At 48.5% G+C, this 20,895-nt stretch overlaps 1 protein-coding gene across 2 annotated transcripts in view; it reads right to left on the minus strand.

Annotated features, from left to right (window-relative positions):
* NCAPD3 (non-SMC condensin II complex subunit D3) overlaps window positions 1–20,895 on the minus strand; it is a 146,094-nt gene that overhangs the window by 112,532 nt on the left and 12,667 nt on the right. For both annotated transcript variants that reach the window (XM_030221959.1, XM_030221958.1), the window contains exons 2-4: window positions 19,450–19,604; window positions 5,315–5,477; window positions 887–1,071 (exon numbers count right to left, since the gene is read on the minus strand). In XM_030221959.1, coding sequence (XP_030077819.1) covers window positions 887–1,071; window positions 5,315–5,477; window positions 19,450–19,604 — 503 coding nt within the window. The remainder of the gene's footprint in view (window positions 1–886; window positions 1,072–5,314; window positions 5,478–19,449; window positions 19,605–20,895) is intronic.

Genomic DNA, 20,895 nt, shown 5'->3' on the forward strand with positions numbered 1-20,895 from the left:
CACATGTACCTGCAAAAATCTCAAAATACACAGATTCTATGTTGCTTACACCCAGGGAAAAGCAATACATTTCTCCAAGTCTATCTTAATATTTGACTTTTCTCCAAAATCTAAATCATTTTTCAACCCAGTTACACTAACAAATTTTACCACATCCTCTAGAAATGCATTGCAGAGTTTAAGTGGGAAAAAAACCCCTCCGTTTTAAATGTACTACTTGGCAATTTTATGGCACGCTCCCCAGTCTGTTTTTTTTTAAAGAGTAACCCACCAATTTTCATTTACCTGTTTCACTCCATTCATGATTTTACAGACCTCAAATTACAACCTCCTCTCAGCTGTCTCTTCTCCAAGCTAAAGACACTTAAACCATTGCAGCTTTCCTCAGAGGAGCCTTTCCATCCCACTTATTTTGGTCAACCTTTTCTGTATCTTTTCTAATTTCACTATAGTGTTTGAGACAAACTAGAACTGCACACAATTCTCAAGATGTTATTGCACCATAGAACAAGAGACACATGAAATTTTGTTTTATTCTCTATTCCTTTCCTAATAACTTGTTAACATTCCATTTTCTTTTTTTGGCCACTGCCAAGCAATAAGCAGAAGACTTCAAAGTATTGTCTTTTATGACACTTAGATTTTTTTTCCCATGGTTGTGACACCTATTGAACCTAGCATCGTCTTGCTATAGTTTGAGTTATTCTTCCCTCTATCACTTTATTTGTCTATGTTAAATTTAATGTGCCATCTAGAGGCCCAGTCTCCCAATCTGCTTTAAATGAGTGTGTCTTCAATTACTCACTCCTTATCACTTTTTTCCCCCTATTTCTAGAAATGGTTCATTTTTGATAGCCCTGAAGAAAATCTCATTAACACGACTTACCTCTAGGTTTTCTCTCCTAGTTGGCCTTGCCTTCTTCCTGCCTCCATGTTGGTCATTCTGAGAGCTCTTAAGTAAATCTTTCTTCCTTTTCCGATTTGAGTCAGACTCCACAGGCCAGCTCTCTCTCAGAACACTGAGAGATTTATCAAACAGCACTGGATGGAATACCTGGTTGGCTACACTGCCTGTAGAAAACCAGAATGGTTTTAGACACAACTTTTACTGGCTCTCTAATTAGTCCAGTTTAATAAAAAGAATAAGTACAACACACTGGAAAAACAGGACTCACAGAGAAACTGTGTCCTCTTATACAATCAGCTTGTACAGTTGCAGCTAGCCATGAAGCAGAGGATTCCAGGGTTAAAAGGGAAAAATAAGTGTATCCAAGAAAGAATAGGAAGATACAATTTGCCATACTAGGTTAGACCAAAAGGTCATCTAGCCCAATATCTTGTTTCCAACAGTGCCCAATCCAGGTCACAGGTACTTGGTTGAGTCCCAAAAGGTAGACAGGACTCTATACTGCTTATCCAATGGATAAGCAATGGGATTTCCTCAAGTCTATCCCAATAATCTTTTGCCAATTAAGTCCAAGAGCTTTATTATGCATGGAGTGCTTACGAGTAGTGTGCTTCAAAAGAACTAACTGTAGAATACCTATAAAAACAGCAAAATAAAATAAGTCTCCTCCCTCCTGATTTTAGTCAAATTACCTTTCTTCATTCTCTTTACTTCCCTTTTTCAGCCTGTTCAGATAAGATGTTCCTAAACAGTTGATTACTGGGTTCGAAACACTTACACGCAAGTTAAAAGATAACCTTTGTTATGAGCAAAGCAAGAAAACCAAAAGCACTGAGTGGGACAGTACGAATGTAGCATGTTAAATGATTTTAAAAAACAAAAACACATAGCTAAAACAAAATTGCATAAAAACTATCCAAACCTCTCCGATCTCTTTGCCAACATTGATGGAAACCTTTGTGGAATATGGTGATTAATCAGTCTTAAAGTTAAATTTTGCAAAATCTTTGGCACTGGCCTCTCAAGAACAGGTTCATAATTAATGACAAGGTGTTTTCCCCCTTAGATGGGCAGGTCACTCTTCTGCTACCTAGGTGTCCAGCTGGCCATGAGACCGGAGCAGATTTACCGCATCAATGTAGACCGTATGCTGCAGAATGCCTCTAAAATGCTGTTAGGGTGGAGACACCTTCCCCTTAGCTTATATGATAAGATTCAGTCATTTAAGATGACAGAAGTTCCTCACTGGGTTGTACATCCTGCAGATGTTACCTATAAAACTTTTACAAAAAAAGATGTTTGCAGTCCTTATAAACTGATCTCTAAATTTTGCTTGGGGGGAGGGGGGGTACCTTTAAACCAAAACTACCTTTTCAACAGCTTTTCAGATCTTTGTCTGAAGGAGAGCTTGGGTTGCCGGATATTAAAAAGTACAGAGGCGTGTTTGCTCAATCATCTTAGTGACTGGCTTTTAGATCAGCAGGAATATATGCCTTTAATACTGGAGAAATATTTCTTTCATCCTTGGCACTTGAGATATTTACTGCATGCCCCTCTCCAATTACTTTCCCTGATGATGCAGAGCAGTGGTTTACTTCGACCACTGTGTGCCTTGTGGAGAGATATGCAGAAATTAGGTTTTACCCTGCTGCTCTTAAGACTGCCGCCCCAAAGGATGCATCTGACCGCGCAGCAACATCCACCCTATAATGCTTGCTGAAAGAATGCAACGACGACCACGTCACCGCCCTGCAAATGTCTACCAGAGAAGACAAAGATGTCTCTGCCCACAACGTCGCCACACGTCGCCTAGTCGAGAGGGCCTTCAAACTCAAAGACGAAGCCTTCCCTGCCAGGAGGTAGGCAGGCACCGCCTCCTTCAACCAGCAAGCAATGGACGCATTGGAGGCCATTAGGCCCAGCTTCTGTTTACCGAACAAAACAAAATCTATCCGAGCAACAAAACTCGTTAGTCGCCTCCAGATACCAGATAAGAACTCTTCGAACATCCAGAAGCCACAAGGACGCATACCGGTTCCCCACATTCTGCCGACGAAAGGAAGGCAGCTCTACCAACTGATTAAGATGAAATTCCATGAGCTTGAGCCCAAGGGACTACCTCCATGGCCGCTGTCATGGACCCTAGAAGCTGGACGTAGTCCCAAACCCGTGGCCTGGCGGCCAACAGAAGGGAATGTACCTGCCTCAACAGCTTCACCCGCTGCGGGTCGGTCAGAAAGACCAGCGCCCGCTGGGTATTGAATAGAGCACTTAAGTAGTCCAGGCGCTGAGAGGGGATCAGCCAGCTCTTCTCGAAATTGATCACCCATCCCAAGGACTGAAGCAGCCTGACAACCGTGGAAGTTGCTTCCAAGCTGTCCTGGTAGGACGACGCGTGAATTAGCCAGTCGTCCAGGTAAGGGTGCTCTCGAACATGCTTCCGGAGGAAGGCTGCCACCACTACCATCACTTTGGAGAAGGTCCGTGGGGCCGTAGCAAGGCCAAAAGGGAACGCCCAAAACTGGAAGTGCTGACCCAGTACCGCAAAACGAAGAAACTGCTGATGGAGGCCCCAAATTGGAATATGAAGGTACGCTTCTTTGAGATCGAGAGAGGTGAGAAACTCGCCCTCCCGCACGGAGGCAATGACGGACCTGAGGGTTTCCATCCGAAAGTGCTTAACCCACAGGCACCTGTTGACACTCTTGAGGTCCAGAATGGGCCGGACCGTGATTCCCTTCTTAGGGACCACGAAATAGATGGATTACCTCCCCTGTCCACACTCATCGAGCGGCACAGGCACAATGGCCTGAAGAGACAGTAACGCCTGAACGGTGGACTTGACTTGTGCCTCTCGGACAGAACCTCGACACGGAGACTGTAAGAAGAGAGGAGCAACCAAGCAGCAGAATTCTAATCAGTAACCGTTGCGCAGGATGTCCAGCACCCACTGATCTGAGGTGATGGAGGCCCACGCGTCCTGGAACGCCTGAAGACGTCCCCCAATCGGACTGAACACGTGGACCAACGGACCATCATTGTGACAGTCAGGCAGGAAGACCTGTCTGACTTGACTTGCTGGTCCCCTTCCTGTCCCCCCGAAAGGACGACTGACGCGGCTGAAACTTAGGCCGTTGCCCAAAGGCCAGGTGACCTGGTCTGTATTTCTTACTGTCCTGAAACCGAGGACGAGAGAACCCAGACTGCTGACCAAACGACCTAGGCCGGTCCTCAGACAGCCGCTAGTGTCTAGACTCTCCGAGCTCTTTCACCAGATTACTCAAGTCCTCGCCAAACAGTAACTTCCCCGAAAGGGCAGCTTGACCAACTGGGCTTTGGACGCCGTATCTGCAGACCACACCCGGAGCCACAATTGTCACCTTGCGGAGACCGCCAACGACATACTCTTGGCCGAAGCCCTAAGTATGTCGTACACTGCGTCCACTAGATAAGCGAGACCTGCCTCCATCCTAGCCGCCCGCGAGCCACTCCTGGCCCCCGACCTTTGATGCCATTGCAGATACTTCCACTACAATGCAGTACTTGCAGGTACCGCTAATCCCGACCCCCCTGCGCAACAACGGAGTTTCTCTGCCATCGCGCTGCACTGTTATGTGGAAGTACCGATGCTACCCTCTCCCCCCCCCCCAGCAGGAATTCACACTAAGGCAGACCCAATCCCAGAGCCACGAACCAAAACAAAGCCGCCACATGCAAAGGCGGAGACAAAGCTGCCCTGCACATTCACTCAATTTATTTTTTATAAGATGCGGCTGCCTCTCCTGGTCCTCAAACTCCTCTTCCCTTGAAGAGGTAAACTGTCCAACATGCGGCAGGACGCAGCACTACCAGGAGACAACAGGAGGACTTGGGGGAGGGACCTGGCCACCCGAGTGTGACACCACTGAGGTTGTTAGAGACCCCAGCAGGCCTCAGCCTCCAGAACAAGGCAAAGAGATACCAGTGCACAGAAAGAAAAAACTAAAAGTACCCCATAGCCTGCCAAAGACACATTGCACTCAAAACTTTTTTTTAACTATAAAGAAAGAAAGAGAGCAGAAAGCAAAGTGACTAAAGGACTCACCACCTTCCACCTGCAGGAGACTAAGGATACTGAATCTATCTCTATCTAGCCAGGGCTCTTACTAGCTCTCTAGTCAGAGTTCTCAATCTCCACCTGCTGGTAGGTGTGCATAACCCAATCAATCACATTTTGGACAGGTCCAGAGGGACGCTAAGGAAACATTATTTAACATAAAAACTGTTCAAACCACATTTTGATACATATTCTACAGGGATTTAATTCTGTGACAATTTCCAAGTTATCATATTACCTAAACAGGATTATATGCATCTAAACAAAACCTTCAGTCAGTTTAGGAACCCCAAGAGGCATCTAGCTCTCACCTGGAATCCCCAGCAACTGGAAATAGAGGGCAGCTGAATGCAGAGCATAGAGTCGCTGTACCACACTGGCCTTTTTATTCCCAACCATCTGGATAAAGTGGTGTAATACTGCAACAAGCGCCTTGTGGGTAATATTACTTTCTGCAAAAAGGGTCCAAATACTCTGGGGGGGGGGGGGGGGAAGAAAGAAAACAAAAAAAAACAGTGAAGCGGGTATAAGTTTAGCAAGTAAGGTCTGGAGCATGAGAAAGGAATGGACTACTAAGGATGGGGAAAGCAGTGGCGAGAGTGCAGAGGCTAACAAAGGTTAAAATGAAAGAGTTAAGATGCTACTGCATGAGGCCCCCCCCCCCTTCCTGTGAGACCCATGGCATGCATTTTTAACTTTAGATCAACAAGAGGACAAGAGAGTATATGACTCGCAAAACACAAAGGCAAAACTTCTCTTGTATAAACTAATAATATGCCCGTTTGAAGATGTACGTGGGGGAGACTACAGGACCCCTGCGCATACGTTTGACAGCTTAAAAGCTGCCTCAAAAGACTGAGGAGGGAGGCACCAATTGTAGAGCACTGTCTAGAACATGGACGTACTTTTGATTCACCTCATGTCTGTGCTGTAGACCATATACCGGAGGGCTCCCCAGACAGAATGAAAAGATTACTACAAAGGGAACAATGGTAAAATTATGTATCATATCTGATAATTTTCTTTCCATTAATCATAGCTGATCAATCCATAGACTGGTGGGTTGTGTCCATCTACCAGCAGGTGGAGATAGAGAGCAATCCTTTTGCCTCCCTATATGTGGTCATGTGCTGCCGGAAACCCCTCAGTATGTCAATATCAAAGCTCCATCCGCAGGACTCAGCACTTAGAGAATTACACCCACAAAGGGACACTCTGCCCAGCTCACCACAGCCAAAACGGGGGAGGGGAATCAACCCAGCTCATCCCCACACAAGTGGGGGAGGGGAATCTGTCCAGCTCATCCCCGCGGAGCGGGGAAGGGACACCACACCCGCCGATGCGGGGGGGATCTGGCTTATCCTGCAACCGCAACCGCGGGAGGAGCTGGCTGACCCTAACACCGCCGAAGCGGGAGGGATATAAGGCTGCCCTACTGCCGCACGAAGCGGGAGGGAGCGCCGGCAGAATTTAGTCTCAATCCAGCCCCGTAAAACGGAGGGGAGAAGAATGCAGCAGCTCACTGTAACACAAAATCGTCTCAACTCCAGAAGAATTCAATCAAAAAAACTTGAACACGAAGACTCCTGAACAGGAACTGAAGACTAAACTTGAACCTGAAATGCAACCATAATATAAAGAGTACAGATATCTGGGAGGGGCTATGGATTGATCAGCTATGATTAATGGAAAGAAAATTATCAGGTATGATACATAATTTTACCTTCCATATCATCATGCTGATCAATCCATAGACTGGTGGGATGTACCGAAGCAGTACTCACCCAGGGCGGGACATTGAAATCCCTGACCGCAACACTGACGCTCCAAACCGGGCCTCCGCCCAAGCAGCCACCGTCAAGCGGTAATGACTGGAGAAGGTATGAGCCGATGCCCAAGTTGCCGCCTTACAAATCTCTTCCAAGGAGACGGATCCGGCCTCTACCATCGAGGCCGCCTGTGCTCTAGTGGAGTGAGCCTTCAGCTGGATAGGCGGCACCTTCCCCGCGGCCACATAAGCCGCTGCAATGGTTTCCTTGACCCATCGTGCCACTGTAGGCTTGGATGCCTGCAGACCCTTACGAGGACCTGCGAACAGCACAAACAGATGATCCGACTTCCGGAAATCATTGGTCACTTCCAAGTATCTGATGATGACTCGTCTCACATCTAGATATTTGAGAGCAGAGTACTCCTCTGGGTAGTCCTCCCTACGAAAGGAGGGTAGACAGAGCTGCTGATTCACATGGAAACGAGAAACAATCTTGGGCAGGAAGGAAGGCACCGTGCAAATAGACACTCCTGCCTCAGTGAACCGCAGGAAGGGCTCTCGACATGATAGCGCCTGGAGCTCGGAAACTCGTCTGGCTGAAGTGATAGCAACCAAAAAGACTGCTTTCAACGTCAGGTCTTTCAGAGATGCCCTCAGAAGGGTTCAAAAGGCGGCTTCTGCAAAGCTCTTAGCACTAGATTGAGATTCCACGCAGGCACCACCGAGTACGGGCGTAGGTGATTAACTCCCTTGAGAAAGCGCACCACATCTGGCTGCGAGGCCAGGGAAGCACCCTTCAGGCGACCCCTGAAGCAAGCCAGAGCCACTACCTGGTCTTTAAGGGAACTGAGCGACAGGCCTCTCTCCAGACCTTCTTGCAGGAACACCAACACTGAAGAAATTGGAGCAGTGAAGGGAGAAAGAGAGCCTGCCTCACACCACTATGCAAAGGTACGCCAAACCCTGGCGTAAGCAGTAGAAGTAGAGCGCTTCCTCGCTCTCAGCATAGTGGCGATGACCTTGTCTGAGAAGCCTTTCTTCCTCAGACGCTGCCGCTCAATAGCCAGGCCGTAAGACCAAAGGGGGAGGGATCCTCCATCACCACGGGACCCTGATGCAACAGGCCCCGCTCCGCTGGCAGCCGCAGAGGGCCGTGAGAGCCTGATCAAGTCCGCATACCAGGGACGTCTGGGCCAGTCCGGACCCACCAGGATTATCCGGCCCGGATGCTTTGCCACCCGGCCTAGCACCCTGCCCAACATGGGCCAGGACGGGAACACATAGAGAAGCTCCTGTGTCGGCCACTGTTGGAGAAGAGCATCTACTCCCAGAGATCGAGGGTCCCGTCCTCTGCTGAAAAAACGCGGCACTTGGCCAATGACGCCATCAGATCTAGGCTCGGCTGGCCCCAGCGCTTCGTGATGTCCAAGAACGCCTGAACAGATAGCTGCCACTCTCCAGGATCCAAGGTATGGCGACTGAGAAAGTCCGCCTTGACATTCATGACTCCTGCAATGTGGGCCGCTGACAGCTGTTCCAGGTTCGCTTCCGCCCACTGGCATAGATTCATGGCCTCCTTGGCTAGAGGGGCGCTCTTGGTACCTCCCTGACGATTGACATAGGCCACAGCCGTGGCATTGTCCGACAGGACCCGTACTGGCTTCAGCGCCAGTACCGGGAGAAACTCCAAAAGCGCCAACCGAATGGCTCTGAGTTCCAAGAGGTTGATAGGCCACTTTGCCTCTGCAGGAGACCAGAGCCCCTGCGCTGTCCTTCCCAAGCAGTGGGCTCCTCAGACCGTCAAAGAGGCATCTGTCGTGACGACAACCCACTCCGGGGTGAAAAGAGGCATTCCTGCGGATAGCTTGTCTGGCCTCAGCCACCAGCTCAGCGCCTTGCGCACCGCTGGATCCAAGGGAAGGCGCACAGCGTAATTCTCCGACACTGGAGTCCATCGCTGCAGCAGAGAGTGCTGTAGAGGTCTCATATGGGCCCTGGCCCAGGGCACTACTTCCATCATGGCCGTCATAGAGCCCAACAGCTGCACATAGTCCCAAGCCCGAAGAGGAGAGGCTACTAGGAACTGGTCCACCTGAGCCTGAAGCTTGACAATCCGATTGTCTGGCAGGAACACTCTGCCCACTTGGGTGTCGAAACGAACTCCCAGATACTCCAGGGACTGAGTCGGGCGCAGCTGGCTTTTCTCCCAGTTCATGATCCACCCCAGGGAGCTCAAAAGAGCAATCACCCGGTCTGAAGCTTTGCCGCACTCTGCATAAGAGGGGGCTCGGATCAACCAGTCGTCCAGATAAGGATGGACTTGTACTCCTGCTTTGCATAGGAAGGCCGCAATGACCACCATTACTTTGGAGAAGGTCCGCGGAGCAGTAGCCAACCCGAACGGGAGGGCTCTGAACTGGAAGTGTCGGCCCAGGACTGCAAAACGCAGAAAGCGTTGATGAGGAGGCCAGATGGGAATATGCAAGTAAGCTTCCTTGATGTCCAAGGATGCCAGGACTCCCCTGCCTTCACTGCCGCTATAACAGAGCGGAGGGTCTCCATTCAAAAGTGTTGAACTTTCAAGGCCCAATTGACCCCTTTGAGGTCGAGGATAGGCCGTACAGAACCTCCTTTCTTTGGTACCACAAAGTAAATGGAGTAACGTCCCTTGCCAAGCTGATCTTCTGGCACCAGAACGACCGCACCCAGGCGGATCAGATTGTCTAAAGACTGCTGCACTGCCACAGCTTTGACCGGAGACTTGCAGGGAGAGTGCACAAACCCGTCTCTTAAGGGTCGGCAGAACTCTAGCTTGTAGCCGTCTCCAATGACTTCCAGCACCCAGGCGTCTGAAGTTACCCTGGTCCACTCGCCCAGAAATGAGGATAGGCGTCCTCCAATCTGCTCTGGGCCATGGACCAGTGCCTCGTCATTGGATACGAGACCCTGGGGGAGGACCGAAGGACGCACCTCCGGGATGGCGGTCTCTGCGAAAGGAATGCTGCTTGGGGGAGAAGTTCCTTTTGAAGGAAGAGGGGGCAGAGGAGCCTGACTTGCCCGGGCGATACCGACGGGCTTCCTGAAACCGTCCTTTGGAGGAACCGGGGCGGGCACCACTGGCCCGAGCCCTGACCTCCGATAACCTCTTGCCCTTAGACGTGCCGAGATCGGTCACAATCTTGTCCAGCTCGACCCCCAAAGAGCAGCTTGCCTTTAAAAGGCAACTTAGCCAGGCAAGACTTAGAGGCATGGTCAGCAGACCAATGCTTCAGCCAAAGCCAGCGCCGTGCACAGACTGTCTGAGCCATACCTTTAGCCGAGGCTCTCAAGACATCATACCGCAAGTCTGCCAAGTAGGCCAAACCCGATTCCAGGGCCGGCCAATCAGCCCTCAAGGAAGGATCCGAGGGGGAAGCCCGCTGCACAATCGTTAGGCACGCCCTGGCCACATAGGAGCCGCAAACTGAGGCCTGCAAACTTAAAGCAGCCGCCTCGAAGGACAACTTTAAAGCCGCCTCCAATCTTCTGTCTTGGGCGTCCTTTAGGGCCGTGCCACCTTCCACCGGCAACGCCGTTTTCTTAGTCACCGCAGTGATTAAAGAATCCACGGTAGGCCAAAGAAAGGCCTCCCGTTCACCTTCAGGCAGAGGATAGAGGCGGGACATAGCCCTAGCCACTTTAAGGCTCGCCTCTGGGAAATCCCATTGAGCCGAAATCAAGGTGTGCATGGCTTCATGCACGTAGAAGGTTCTAGGCGGGCGCTTCGTCCCCAGCATAATGGCAGAGCCAGCAGAGGCTGAGGGAGAGACGTCCTCCAGAGAGGAAATCTTCAAAATGCTCATGGCCTGCACTAACAGGTTGGGCAAATCCTCTGAGCAAAAGATCCGCGCTGCAGAGGGGTCATCCGCTCCATCCGAGCGGGAATCCGTCTCCTCCAAGGAATCCCCAAAGGACCGTTGGGAGAACTCAGATACGCTGCCCTCATCTACATCAGAGGATTCAGAGTCCTCTAGGGCCTGGAAATCCACCCAAGGGTGCTTACTTCCGGAGGCCTCAACCCCTTTATCATACAGGGGAGCAGGGGCAGCGTTTTGCATAAGAAAAGCCTGATGCAGCAGCAAAATGAACTCAGAGGAGAAACCCCCCAGACTGTGCACTTCTGCAGCCTGGGCCACAGCCCTAGACGCACCCTCAACCGGCGCTCGCAAGAGCGGGGAAGAAACATGCTGCGCATCCAAAATGGCGTCCGTCGCGAAACTCCGAGAAGGAGCCACGCGGGAAGAACGGTGCTTAACTTTTGCCGCTTTCTTGCCGTCGCCCGAATCAAGGGCAACCATAGCATTAACGTCTCCCACCTCGAGGGCGGCCCAAGAAGCCATCCGAGCAGAGTGGCCGGCCAAATTTGGGAGGGGGGGGGAGCAGCAGGGGATGGGCGCTTATGGCGGGAAAAACTGCCGCACCGGAGGAAGAACCGGGACACTGACCGGACTCCAAACTGACGCCCAAAAAGGGCGATTCAGGCTTTGAAACCCCTGCATCCCCGCTAGACGCGCACATGCAGTCCGGGGAGCGATTCTTCGCGCCCTCGCCCTCCGACGCTATAAGCCACATGGAGACCGATCGGGGAACCCCCTGTCCGCTACAAAAGGTAAAAATTACCTGCTTCTCGCTCTGAGCTGTAACGAACTGGTGTCCCAGTGAGCAGCTGCAATAAACGCTGATATAAACATTGAAATAAACGCCCTTAAAGGACGTTCAAATTTTTTTTTTTTTTAACGGAGCCAGCAGGAGGGGGGAGAAAAGGAGGGACCTGGCACCACCAGGTTTGCACTTGCTCAAGAAGAGCCCTCAACCCCAGGTACTCAACAAAACCTAAGAATTAGGCTTGGAGACCTAGCCAGAGCTGCTGTTGTGTGTAACCACCACCTGCTGAGATAGAGAACATACTGAGGAGTTTCCGGCAGCAGATGACCACATATAGGGAGCCAAAATGATTGCTCTCTATCTCCACCTGCTGGTAGATGGACACAACCCACCAGTCTATGGATTGATCAGCATGATGATATGGAAACTGGGATTTTCACTTTAAAAACTGAGGAACCATCGGGATTGAATTTTAGAATAGACTGGAGAAGTTTCTTTTAACATTTGATTTTCTATATATCATAAAGAAGAGACTCCGTGGCCATGTTTGTAGAGATCCTGGTGGTTTCAAGACAAGATAAGCTCAGTGTTACTGGCAAGTACTTTGTTGTTTGTTTGTTTGTTTGTTTTTTTTTAACTATATTGTTTCAGTGTTAATTCTTGGATCTTTTTGCTTTGCACATCTTGTCACTAGAGATTTTTTATTGTTTGTACTTTGCTCGTCTGAGATGTATGGTTTGAGGTTTTTTTTAATTGTTTAAACAAAAATTATAGATGGTCATGCACCTTGATACAGCCCACAGTAGTGAAACTTTGGCCAGTCGGTGTGACTGACTCTTTGCACGTTTGTGTCTACCACTAACTCAAAAGCTAAGTGCCTTTTTTCACATTTTTGGGATGGATTCATGAAAAATTAGAACTTCCTGTGGAGTTTTCAGCAAGATTTAAAAAGAAAGATTTTTTACGCCAATGAAGAAAGTTTTGACCCAATTTATTTCTTCTTTACCTTGTCAACATATACTGGGTGGAGGTTTGGGCAGAGGCTTTTTCCCTCTCTCATATTTTGTTTGCACTCCACAGAAATATAGCATTATATTAAGTATCTTGCAGTTTATACAAGAAAGGTTTTGCCTTTGTGTTGTGTGATGCATTTTTAACTAGCCACGCAATTTTAGATTTTTTAAAATATATATCCCTTAGTTATACTATGAGGCGTATTTTCAAAGCACTTAGACTTACAAAGTTCCATAGGCTACAATGGGACTTTGTAAGTCTAAGTGCTTTGAAAATGAGCTCCTATGTCTTCTAAATGTTTCAGTCATTAAAACACAATCCTTGCACAGGGTACAGCAGAGTGAAGGTAAAATTAGTAGTTACCTGATAATTTTCTTTCCATTAGTCCCAACAGATCAATCCAGAGACGAGTGGTATATGTCCCTCTACCAGCAGGTGGAGATAGAGAGAACGTCAGAGACTTACTACCGTGTTTCCCCGAAAATAAGACACTGTCTTATATTAATTTTTACTCCCCAAGACACGCTAGGTCTTATTTTCAGGGGATGTCTTATTTTTCAGGGAAACATCGGGGTTGCCCCCCCCCCACCCTCCGTCGCTCCCGGAACTAACCTTAAATGCCTCCTTTCACCTTCACACTCGCAGCAAGCAGCAGCAGGGCAGGCCACTCCTTCCTTCCATGTCCTGCCCTCGCCTGACGTAACGTCTGCGAGGGCGGGGCACGGAAGGAGAGATCAGCCCTGCTGCTGCGAGTGCAAAGGTGAAAGGAGGCGTTCAAGATTAGTTCCGGGAGCGACGGAGGGCGGCCTTGTCCGGCTCTCGGCGGCCCTGCTTTAAAAGAAAAACTTTGCTAGGTCTTACTTTGGGGGGAGGCTTTATATTCTCCAATTGCAGCAAGACCTCTACTAGGTCTTATTTTCGGGGGATGTCCTATTTTCGGGGAAACACGGTATATGTGGACCTGTGCATCCATCTTAGCTTCAGTATTGTTGATACCAAAGCAAATGAATAAAACCAAAAGAGAAAATCCACTCCTGCCTCTATAAAGCCCATGGAAGCTCTTCCTCCACTGCTCCTGCAGGAGAGAAACATCCAAAATTGCCGTCGAAAACTTGCCATTGTTTTATAAGGAACCTACAAAATCCAAAGTCATCGAAGGGCGGGCCTCTGGATTGATCTGTTGGGACTAATGAAAAGAAAATTATCAGGTAAGGACTAATTTTACCTTCCTTAGCATCACACAGATCAATCCAGAGACGAGTGGGATGTACCAAAGCAGTCCCCTAGTTGGGGGGGGGGGGGAATCGCAAAATCAGAAGCAGTTTCCAAAGACTTCGTCGGTGCCAGACTCCAGAACAGAGGCAGAACAAGGGACAAGCCCCTGTGCCAGCAAACCTGGAAAACTTCAGACAGCGACACTGCCCAGAGTCCTCAACCGACATGAAAAAAAACCAAAAACAAAAAGAATGCGACTAGAATCAACAAGTCCCTAGGACCAGAACATTGAACTCCCCCAGAGCAAGAAGCCACAGCCACCTGACAAAGGGGGAGTCCCGACCAAGACAGCCATCTGACAAGTATTCCCGGTCAGCCATGACCGCCATCATGAAGTAGACCTCGGCAGCCAGCAAACAAGAAGACTGGTGAACCCCTGAGAGCCAGCTAAGGAGAGAAACCGAACCTACAGGGATGACTCAAGACGCATCCGCTATAGGCCAGGCAAGGTCCAGTACCCAGAGCCGGTACAAAGGCTGACATCTAGAAAACTGGACAGGCTATGCAGCACCGTACAAGGATAAACCAGAGCAAGGAACAGGCTCACTCCCCTGGGAAGGAGCAAGGCTAGCCAGCAGAAATTGACCGTAGCCCGACCACCAGGGCAAAGACCAAAAAACCCCAAAATCCAGGAGAGCCAATGAGACAACTAGCAAAGATCCCTAGGACAGCTACCCTTGGTACTCTGTGATCAAGAGACCGCACCAGCATTAATGTCCAAGGGCAATGCCTTTCTGGTAGATCTAGAACCCAGCTCGACAGGCAGGGAATGAGTCAGACTAGACCAGGAACAGGGCAAAAAAAACCACCACACCCCAAAGTGTGGCCAGGCTCCACTCCTGGAAAAGGAGTTAAAGCCACCTGCGAGACTCTAACCCCCAAAAGGAAGCTTGGAGAAACGGCAGAGGCCAACCTCTGAAAACGAAGTACAGTCCAACTCCAGCCGAGGAGCCACAGCATACCGTGGGGACGGAGGAACCTCGACGCCAAACGGACAGGCAGGTACTGAAGAAAGGACCAGTCCCCACTGCCACAGACAGGTAAATCTGACCCGAAGGAGCAGAGAATAAATCCAACCTCCAGCATCACTGCACAAACCCAGTATCAGAGGTGAAGATCGCTACCCTACCCCCCCCCCCCCCAGGATCATCGTCCATCCAGACAGCTGGAACCTCGACTGACAGCGAGAAAGCTGAGCTGTGCCGGCAGACCAGTGCCAGACCCATAGAACCACAGGGAAATAATGATAGCCCGAGAGAACCAGCTCCAACTAAGCACTGCATGAGAGACCATCCCCAGCGGCAGACACAGACCAAAAACCCCCTCTCTAGAGGAGAAGTAATGCTCGGCGCCCGGAGTTGACCGGAGACGAAGACAGTCTCAATGACCGAAGCTGACTGGAAAAGAACAAAAGCTGTCCTAAGCCAAAGCAAGGTCCGGCAGTCATAATTGTGTGGAGACAGAGCAATTCTCGGCATCCGGAGCTGTCCATAGAGAAAGTAAAGCTCCACGCAGGAGCTACTCAGAAAAAAGTTCAACATCTGGGAACAGAGTAGCGCCCGATGTCTGGAGATGAAGCCGGGTCCAACTACCCAACTGGAGACAGAGAAATGCCCAACGTCCAGAGACAGCAAAACGCCTGACAACCCGGAAACCGAGCAGGGCTCCACGGTGCATGACCTGACAACCGAAGGGTGGGGGGGGGCCCCCGACGGCCGAAGACGGAGCAAGTCTCGATGCACGGAGAGAGCAAGGTCCAAGGAGAAACATATGACGTCCCCGAGCCAGAACCAAGCCCGACTTCCAAGCAGTGCTCCCTGTCCAAACACGGAGCAGGACTCAACTATATCTTTTTTAAGATGCGGCGACCAGAATTGAACACAATATTCGAGGTGTGGTCGCACCATGGAGCGATACAAAGGCATTATAACATCCTCATTTTTGTTTTCCATTCCGAAATGCGGGGGCCGGAATCGCACGCCCCCGACGCTGCTCTCCGGTTCCCACACTGGGAGCAGCGTTTGACGGACTCCAATGGGGCTGCCATGATGCCCAGAAAAAAAGTAGAGCAGAGAAAAGCCCCCCAGTCCAAAACCACAGAGACCTACCTGCCTGCCTTGCAGCAGACTCCTGCTCACTGTGAGTGCACCACACAAAAGTGTGTTTAAAGTCCCCATTGCTTCCTTTTTTTTCTCCTCAGGAGACTAACACTCACTGTCCCAAAAGGACCAGCGGGAGGGGGGAGAAAGGGAGGGACCCGGATCACCAAGTATCCCTGTTCAGCCTAGCGAGCCCTCAACCCCACTGGGCACCTCAACTCATCTCGAGGGAACGGGCGAGGAGGCCCAATCCAGAGCTGCAGAGTTATGACCATCTACCTGCTAGATAGAGAGAATACTGAGGTTTGGCTGGCTACACATGACCACATATAGAGCCTCAGAAGTTCTCTATCTCCACCTGCTGGTAGAGGGATACAACCCACCAGTCTCTGGATTGATCTGTGGGACGCTATGGAACAGAGAGTGTAGCAGAGGGAGCAGCTTCATGGAATGGAAAGGAAAAAAAAAAAAAAAAAAACTTAGAACAGCACCCAAACTCAGGAGGAAAATCCTGCTGGGGACGGGAAAGCCGAGAAGAACCCCATGAAAGAAACTGGTTTCTCTGCCTCAGTAGTATGATTCTGTAAAAATGGCAGCGTTTCCCCACTGAAACCGACGCTAACTGGGTTCCAGCACCGACGAGAGAAGAAACCACAGCAGAAACAGAAAGCTGGCATGTCTGCCTGAACCGAGTGGCTCTGTAAAAATGGCAGCATTTCCAGCCAAACTGAATCCGATGCTAACTGGGTTCCCACAGCAATGAGAGAAGAAACCGCGATAGTAACACAAAAGTCAGCGTCTCTGCCTGAACCGTGTAACTCTGTAAAACATGGCGGCGCTGAAGTGAAGCCGAAGCTAGCCAGGTTCCCACAGCGCTGAAGAAAAAAAATGCTGCATTAACAAAAGAAACTGCCAATACAGAGAAACCACTGGGAGCTGTCTGACTGCCCCTAAATGACCCTGTTCCACAGACCCCAAAATGCCTCAGTTTCTCTGCCATAGCAGAGACAGGTGAACTCAGCTTCCCGCCACCCCCCCCCCCCCCCCCCCGATACTCTCCCAAGCGAGGAAAGACAGCCAACAAGCAGCGAACTCAATAAAAGGGTACGGCTGCAGAAGAAAGGCAAAATAGAGCTGCTTTGCTTGTGTCATCCTTTTTTGTTTGTTTTTTAAATCTCGGAACCAGCGTGGCTGTCTCTCCCAGCTCTCAGGACACCTTTCCCACGAAGGGGCTGAGGCAGTGCCAAACCAAAACTTCAGCCACCTGAAGATATAGGCAATCAAACAAACATTTGGGAGGATTTAGGGATGAGGGACCCAGCCACCAGAGTTTAGCACCCCCAAGGGCCTCAGCTTCCAACTTCCAGAGAAACACCGGAGCACAGAAAATAAATAGAATTATTTTGCAGTAAAACCAAAAGGGAGAAATTAGAAAGAGACTGAAGTGCTCACCTCCTTCCACTTACTGGAGAATGAGAATACTGAATCTCTCTAGCTAACCAGGGCTCTTATTGGTTCTCACAGGAGTCTCAGTCTCCACCTGCTGGAAGGAGTGCACAACCCATCAGTCACATTCTGGGTCGGTCTGGAGGGATGAAAAGGAAGTATATATATCTGGTAGATGAATACGTAGGAGGTTGCAGGGCACCCTCGGCCCTGTATTCTATGGGTAGTTACCAACGTGAGCTACTACTGGTATTCTGGCACAGGTCTCTTTCTATGCAGCTATCTAATTACTAAAAACTAGGGTTAATAGCAAAATAATGTCTTAACGTTGGACCAATTTGATAACTCCTCCCCCACTTTAGTCCGTAATCAGGTATGAGGGAGAGGACAAGGGAACTGTTCCTGTGATTTTTTTGAACCTTGGCAGAATGACTCAGCTGGCATACTAGTTGGCTACATTTTGGTACCCAAAGGTCACGCTCCTAATGATAGCTTACATTTATTGGCTGTAAACCAGCATAACATCTAAAATTAGGCACTTTTTTTTATCAGCCAATAGGCCATCAATTATAAAAATTAAATGAAAGATACTCTATGCAAAGATCATGTTTTAATGACTAAGGAATATATATATTTTTGTTAGTCTAAAATTGTATGTCAACTTAATAGTGGGGCTGAATGTCATAGTATTTTAACCTTTTATTAAAGACCTTTGTTAGCCTCTGCGATCTCACCACTGCTTTACTCATCCTTAGTCTATTCCCTTCTCATCCTCCAAACCCTACTTATTATCCTTCTGCCAGCCCAGGCCCCTTCTCATCCCCTAGCCCACTTTATTCCCCCACATGATCTGCTTCTCATCCCATATCCATCTTGCTCCATATCAACCAACTGATGCTCTGGTGCCCACCCACCCCAAGATAAAACTTCCGTCTCCTTTGTGTTGAACAGTCTGGAAAAAGAACAGCAGTGCATCAGTTCAAAGGGCTGGTTACGCCCTAGATGAGAGGATGGAACAGCCTGAATACTGTCTTTCAGTTCAAACCAATAGTGGAGATATATTGGCAAACTGTTTTCACTTTGTGTGCCTGTGCCACTAGCTCCACCTGTGATGTCAGGTCTCAAGGAGAGATGGACAAACATTTGTGTTTATATTTTCACAACATGCTTTAAAAAAAAAAATGGTAAGCAACTATCCCAGCCAACACACACAAATGTGACTCGTGGTGGATCTTAGTCTGAAGCAGAGGAGTAGTCAAAAAGTTATAGCTTTGGCCTGGGAACCAAGGAAGTCAGGGTCCAAATCCAACCAATGATCCTTGTGATTTTGGGCAAGTCAGTTAACTCTCCATTTCCTCAGTTACAAATTTTGGAGCCGATATTCAAAAGGCACTTATCCAGTCAGCATCACTGAATATGTTCTCTGATCACCTCAACACTGTCCAGACAGTGCTGGGATGGTCTGTGATAGAGGCAGAGATTGTCCAGTTAGCAGCTATATTCATACCGCTAACTGGATAACAAACCAGATAAAGCTAGGACAGCACAAAAGGCTGTCCTAATTTAATCCAACTGGTGGTCTGAGTATTGCTCCTAACCAAATACCATGTTGGTACTGAATCTGGATATTCAGCACCAGCTGGTATCCATGTATTGGTAGCGAATCCAGTTTCATTTTAAACGTGGTGGCCAGCATTTTATTTAACCACTGACTGTTACAGTTTAATACTGGGCCCTTAGATTTTAAGCTCACCAGGGACAGGAAAATATCTACTGTACCTGAATGTCTCTCTCCTTGAGCCTTGAACTACTCGTATAGAAGCTCTTAGGTTAAAAGGCTGCTACCAGAATGCACAGTGGTTATCTCAGGGTTGCACTTTTGAAACTTCACATGTCAGCCATGCCATGGGTACATAAAGACTAGCAGACTTTGCACTAGGGCAACGTCAATGGCCAAACCCATATGTGGGAATTTCAAAGTGATTCAGTTTAGAATGGACTTCAAAATGATTCAAGAGATTTAATACATCTCTAAGCATCAACTCCCATTTATACACCTTGAGGGCGATATTCATAACTACTGCACATTGCACTGAGAAAAAAAAAAAAGTATAAATCTATCACACGCAGAATGGGGTTTAAAAAAAAAAAAAAAACACTTCTTGATATTTCAGTTGTTCATTTATCTTTTTTTTACCACAGTGGATTCAAGTTCTTCAGTGGCAAATGGATTCAGGCTCTCATGCAGTTTGATAAAATTCTCCAGTCCGTTCTCAGTGATCTTTTCTTCTGCTCTGGAATCTAAAGGCTCTGTTTCTGTGAAATCTAGCTCCCACACTGTGTCCACCCACGCTAGAAAAGAGCAAACAGAAAGACATACAGTCAAGAGATAGCATTGTTCATGTCCCCACTGCATATAGAGAAACAAGGATTTAGGGGCAGAGGGCAGGTCACATAATTGAACTTAATGGTAAATGAAGCATCTTCATACAATTCTGCAGCTTGGGGATTTCAAAACAGTAGTACAAACTACAATTATTTCAGTTACATAGAAATATAGAAAATTTAAGGCAGATGGGCCTAACCTATCTGCCCATCCATGCCATCTACTATTCTTTCCTCTCCCTTAGAGAGATCCTATGTACCTGTCCCAAGCTATCTTGAATTCAGATACTCCATCACCTCCACGGGAGGCCATTCCACAAACTCACCATCTTTTCCATGAAGAACTATTTCCTCAGGTTATTCCCTAAGTCTGTCCCCTTTCACCTTCATCCTATGCCCCCTCATTCCAGAGCTTCCTTGCAGTTGAAAGAGACTCGTCTCCTGTGACTTTATGCCATGGAGGGATTCAAACTTCTATCTCCTGCCTTTCTTCTAAAATTTTATATATATTGTCGTCTTTAAGCTGTCCCCATATGCCTTATGACGAAGACCCCTGACCACTTTAGTATCTGCCCTCTGGACCGACTCCATAGTGTTGGTATTTCTTTAAAGGTGCAGTCTCCATAATTGTACACACAGTATTCTAAATTAGGTCTCACCAGTCTTATACAGAGGCATTAACACCTCTTTTTTTCATTATGGCCATTCCTCTCCCTGTGCACACATGCATACTTCTAGCTTTTGCCATCACCTTTTCTACCTGTTTGGCCACCTTAAGATCATCACATATGATCACACCGCCCTTTCATAAACAGAAGTACTTCACTCCCTTATACTGTACTGTTCCCTTTGGGTTTTTGCAGCCTAGATGCATGACCCTGCATTTCATTTTGGTTCAGAATTTGGCAGCTTTCTTCAACTTGCCAGGTCCTTCCTCATGTAAGCCACACTGGGGACTGCATCTGCACATGCCAGTTCAAATCTCAAAACAGCTGCCATGACTGAGGATCGCTCTCATCCCACTAGGCCACTAGACCACCAGGGCTTCTATGTTAGGCCCAGGGAGGGCGGTGCAGCTTTCTGTTGGAAGAGGGGGAATGTGCCACAGGGCATGCAGATGACTTTTTTTTTTTTTTTTTGGGGGGGGGGGGGGGGGAGAAAACTGTGCTATACCAGTTTTGGTTGCCCTCTAACCTCAAGCACATTCATTGTGGGTATCCTGAAAATCTGACTGGAAACAGTTCCCCTGAGGACTGAA

Source organism: Microcaecilia unicolor, chromosome 12 (genome assembly GCF_901765095.1).
Source record: "Microcaecilia unicolor chromosome 12, aMicUni1.1, whole genome shotgun sequence".
Taxonomy (NCBI): domain Eukaryota; kingdom Metazoa; phylum Chordata; class Amphibia; order Gymnophiona; family Siphonopidae; genus Microcaecilia; species Microcaecilia unicolor.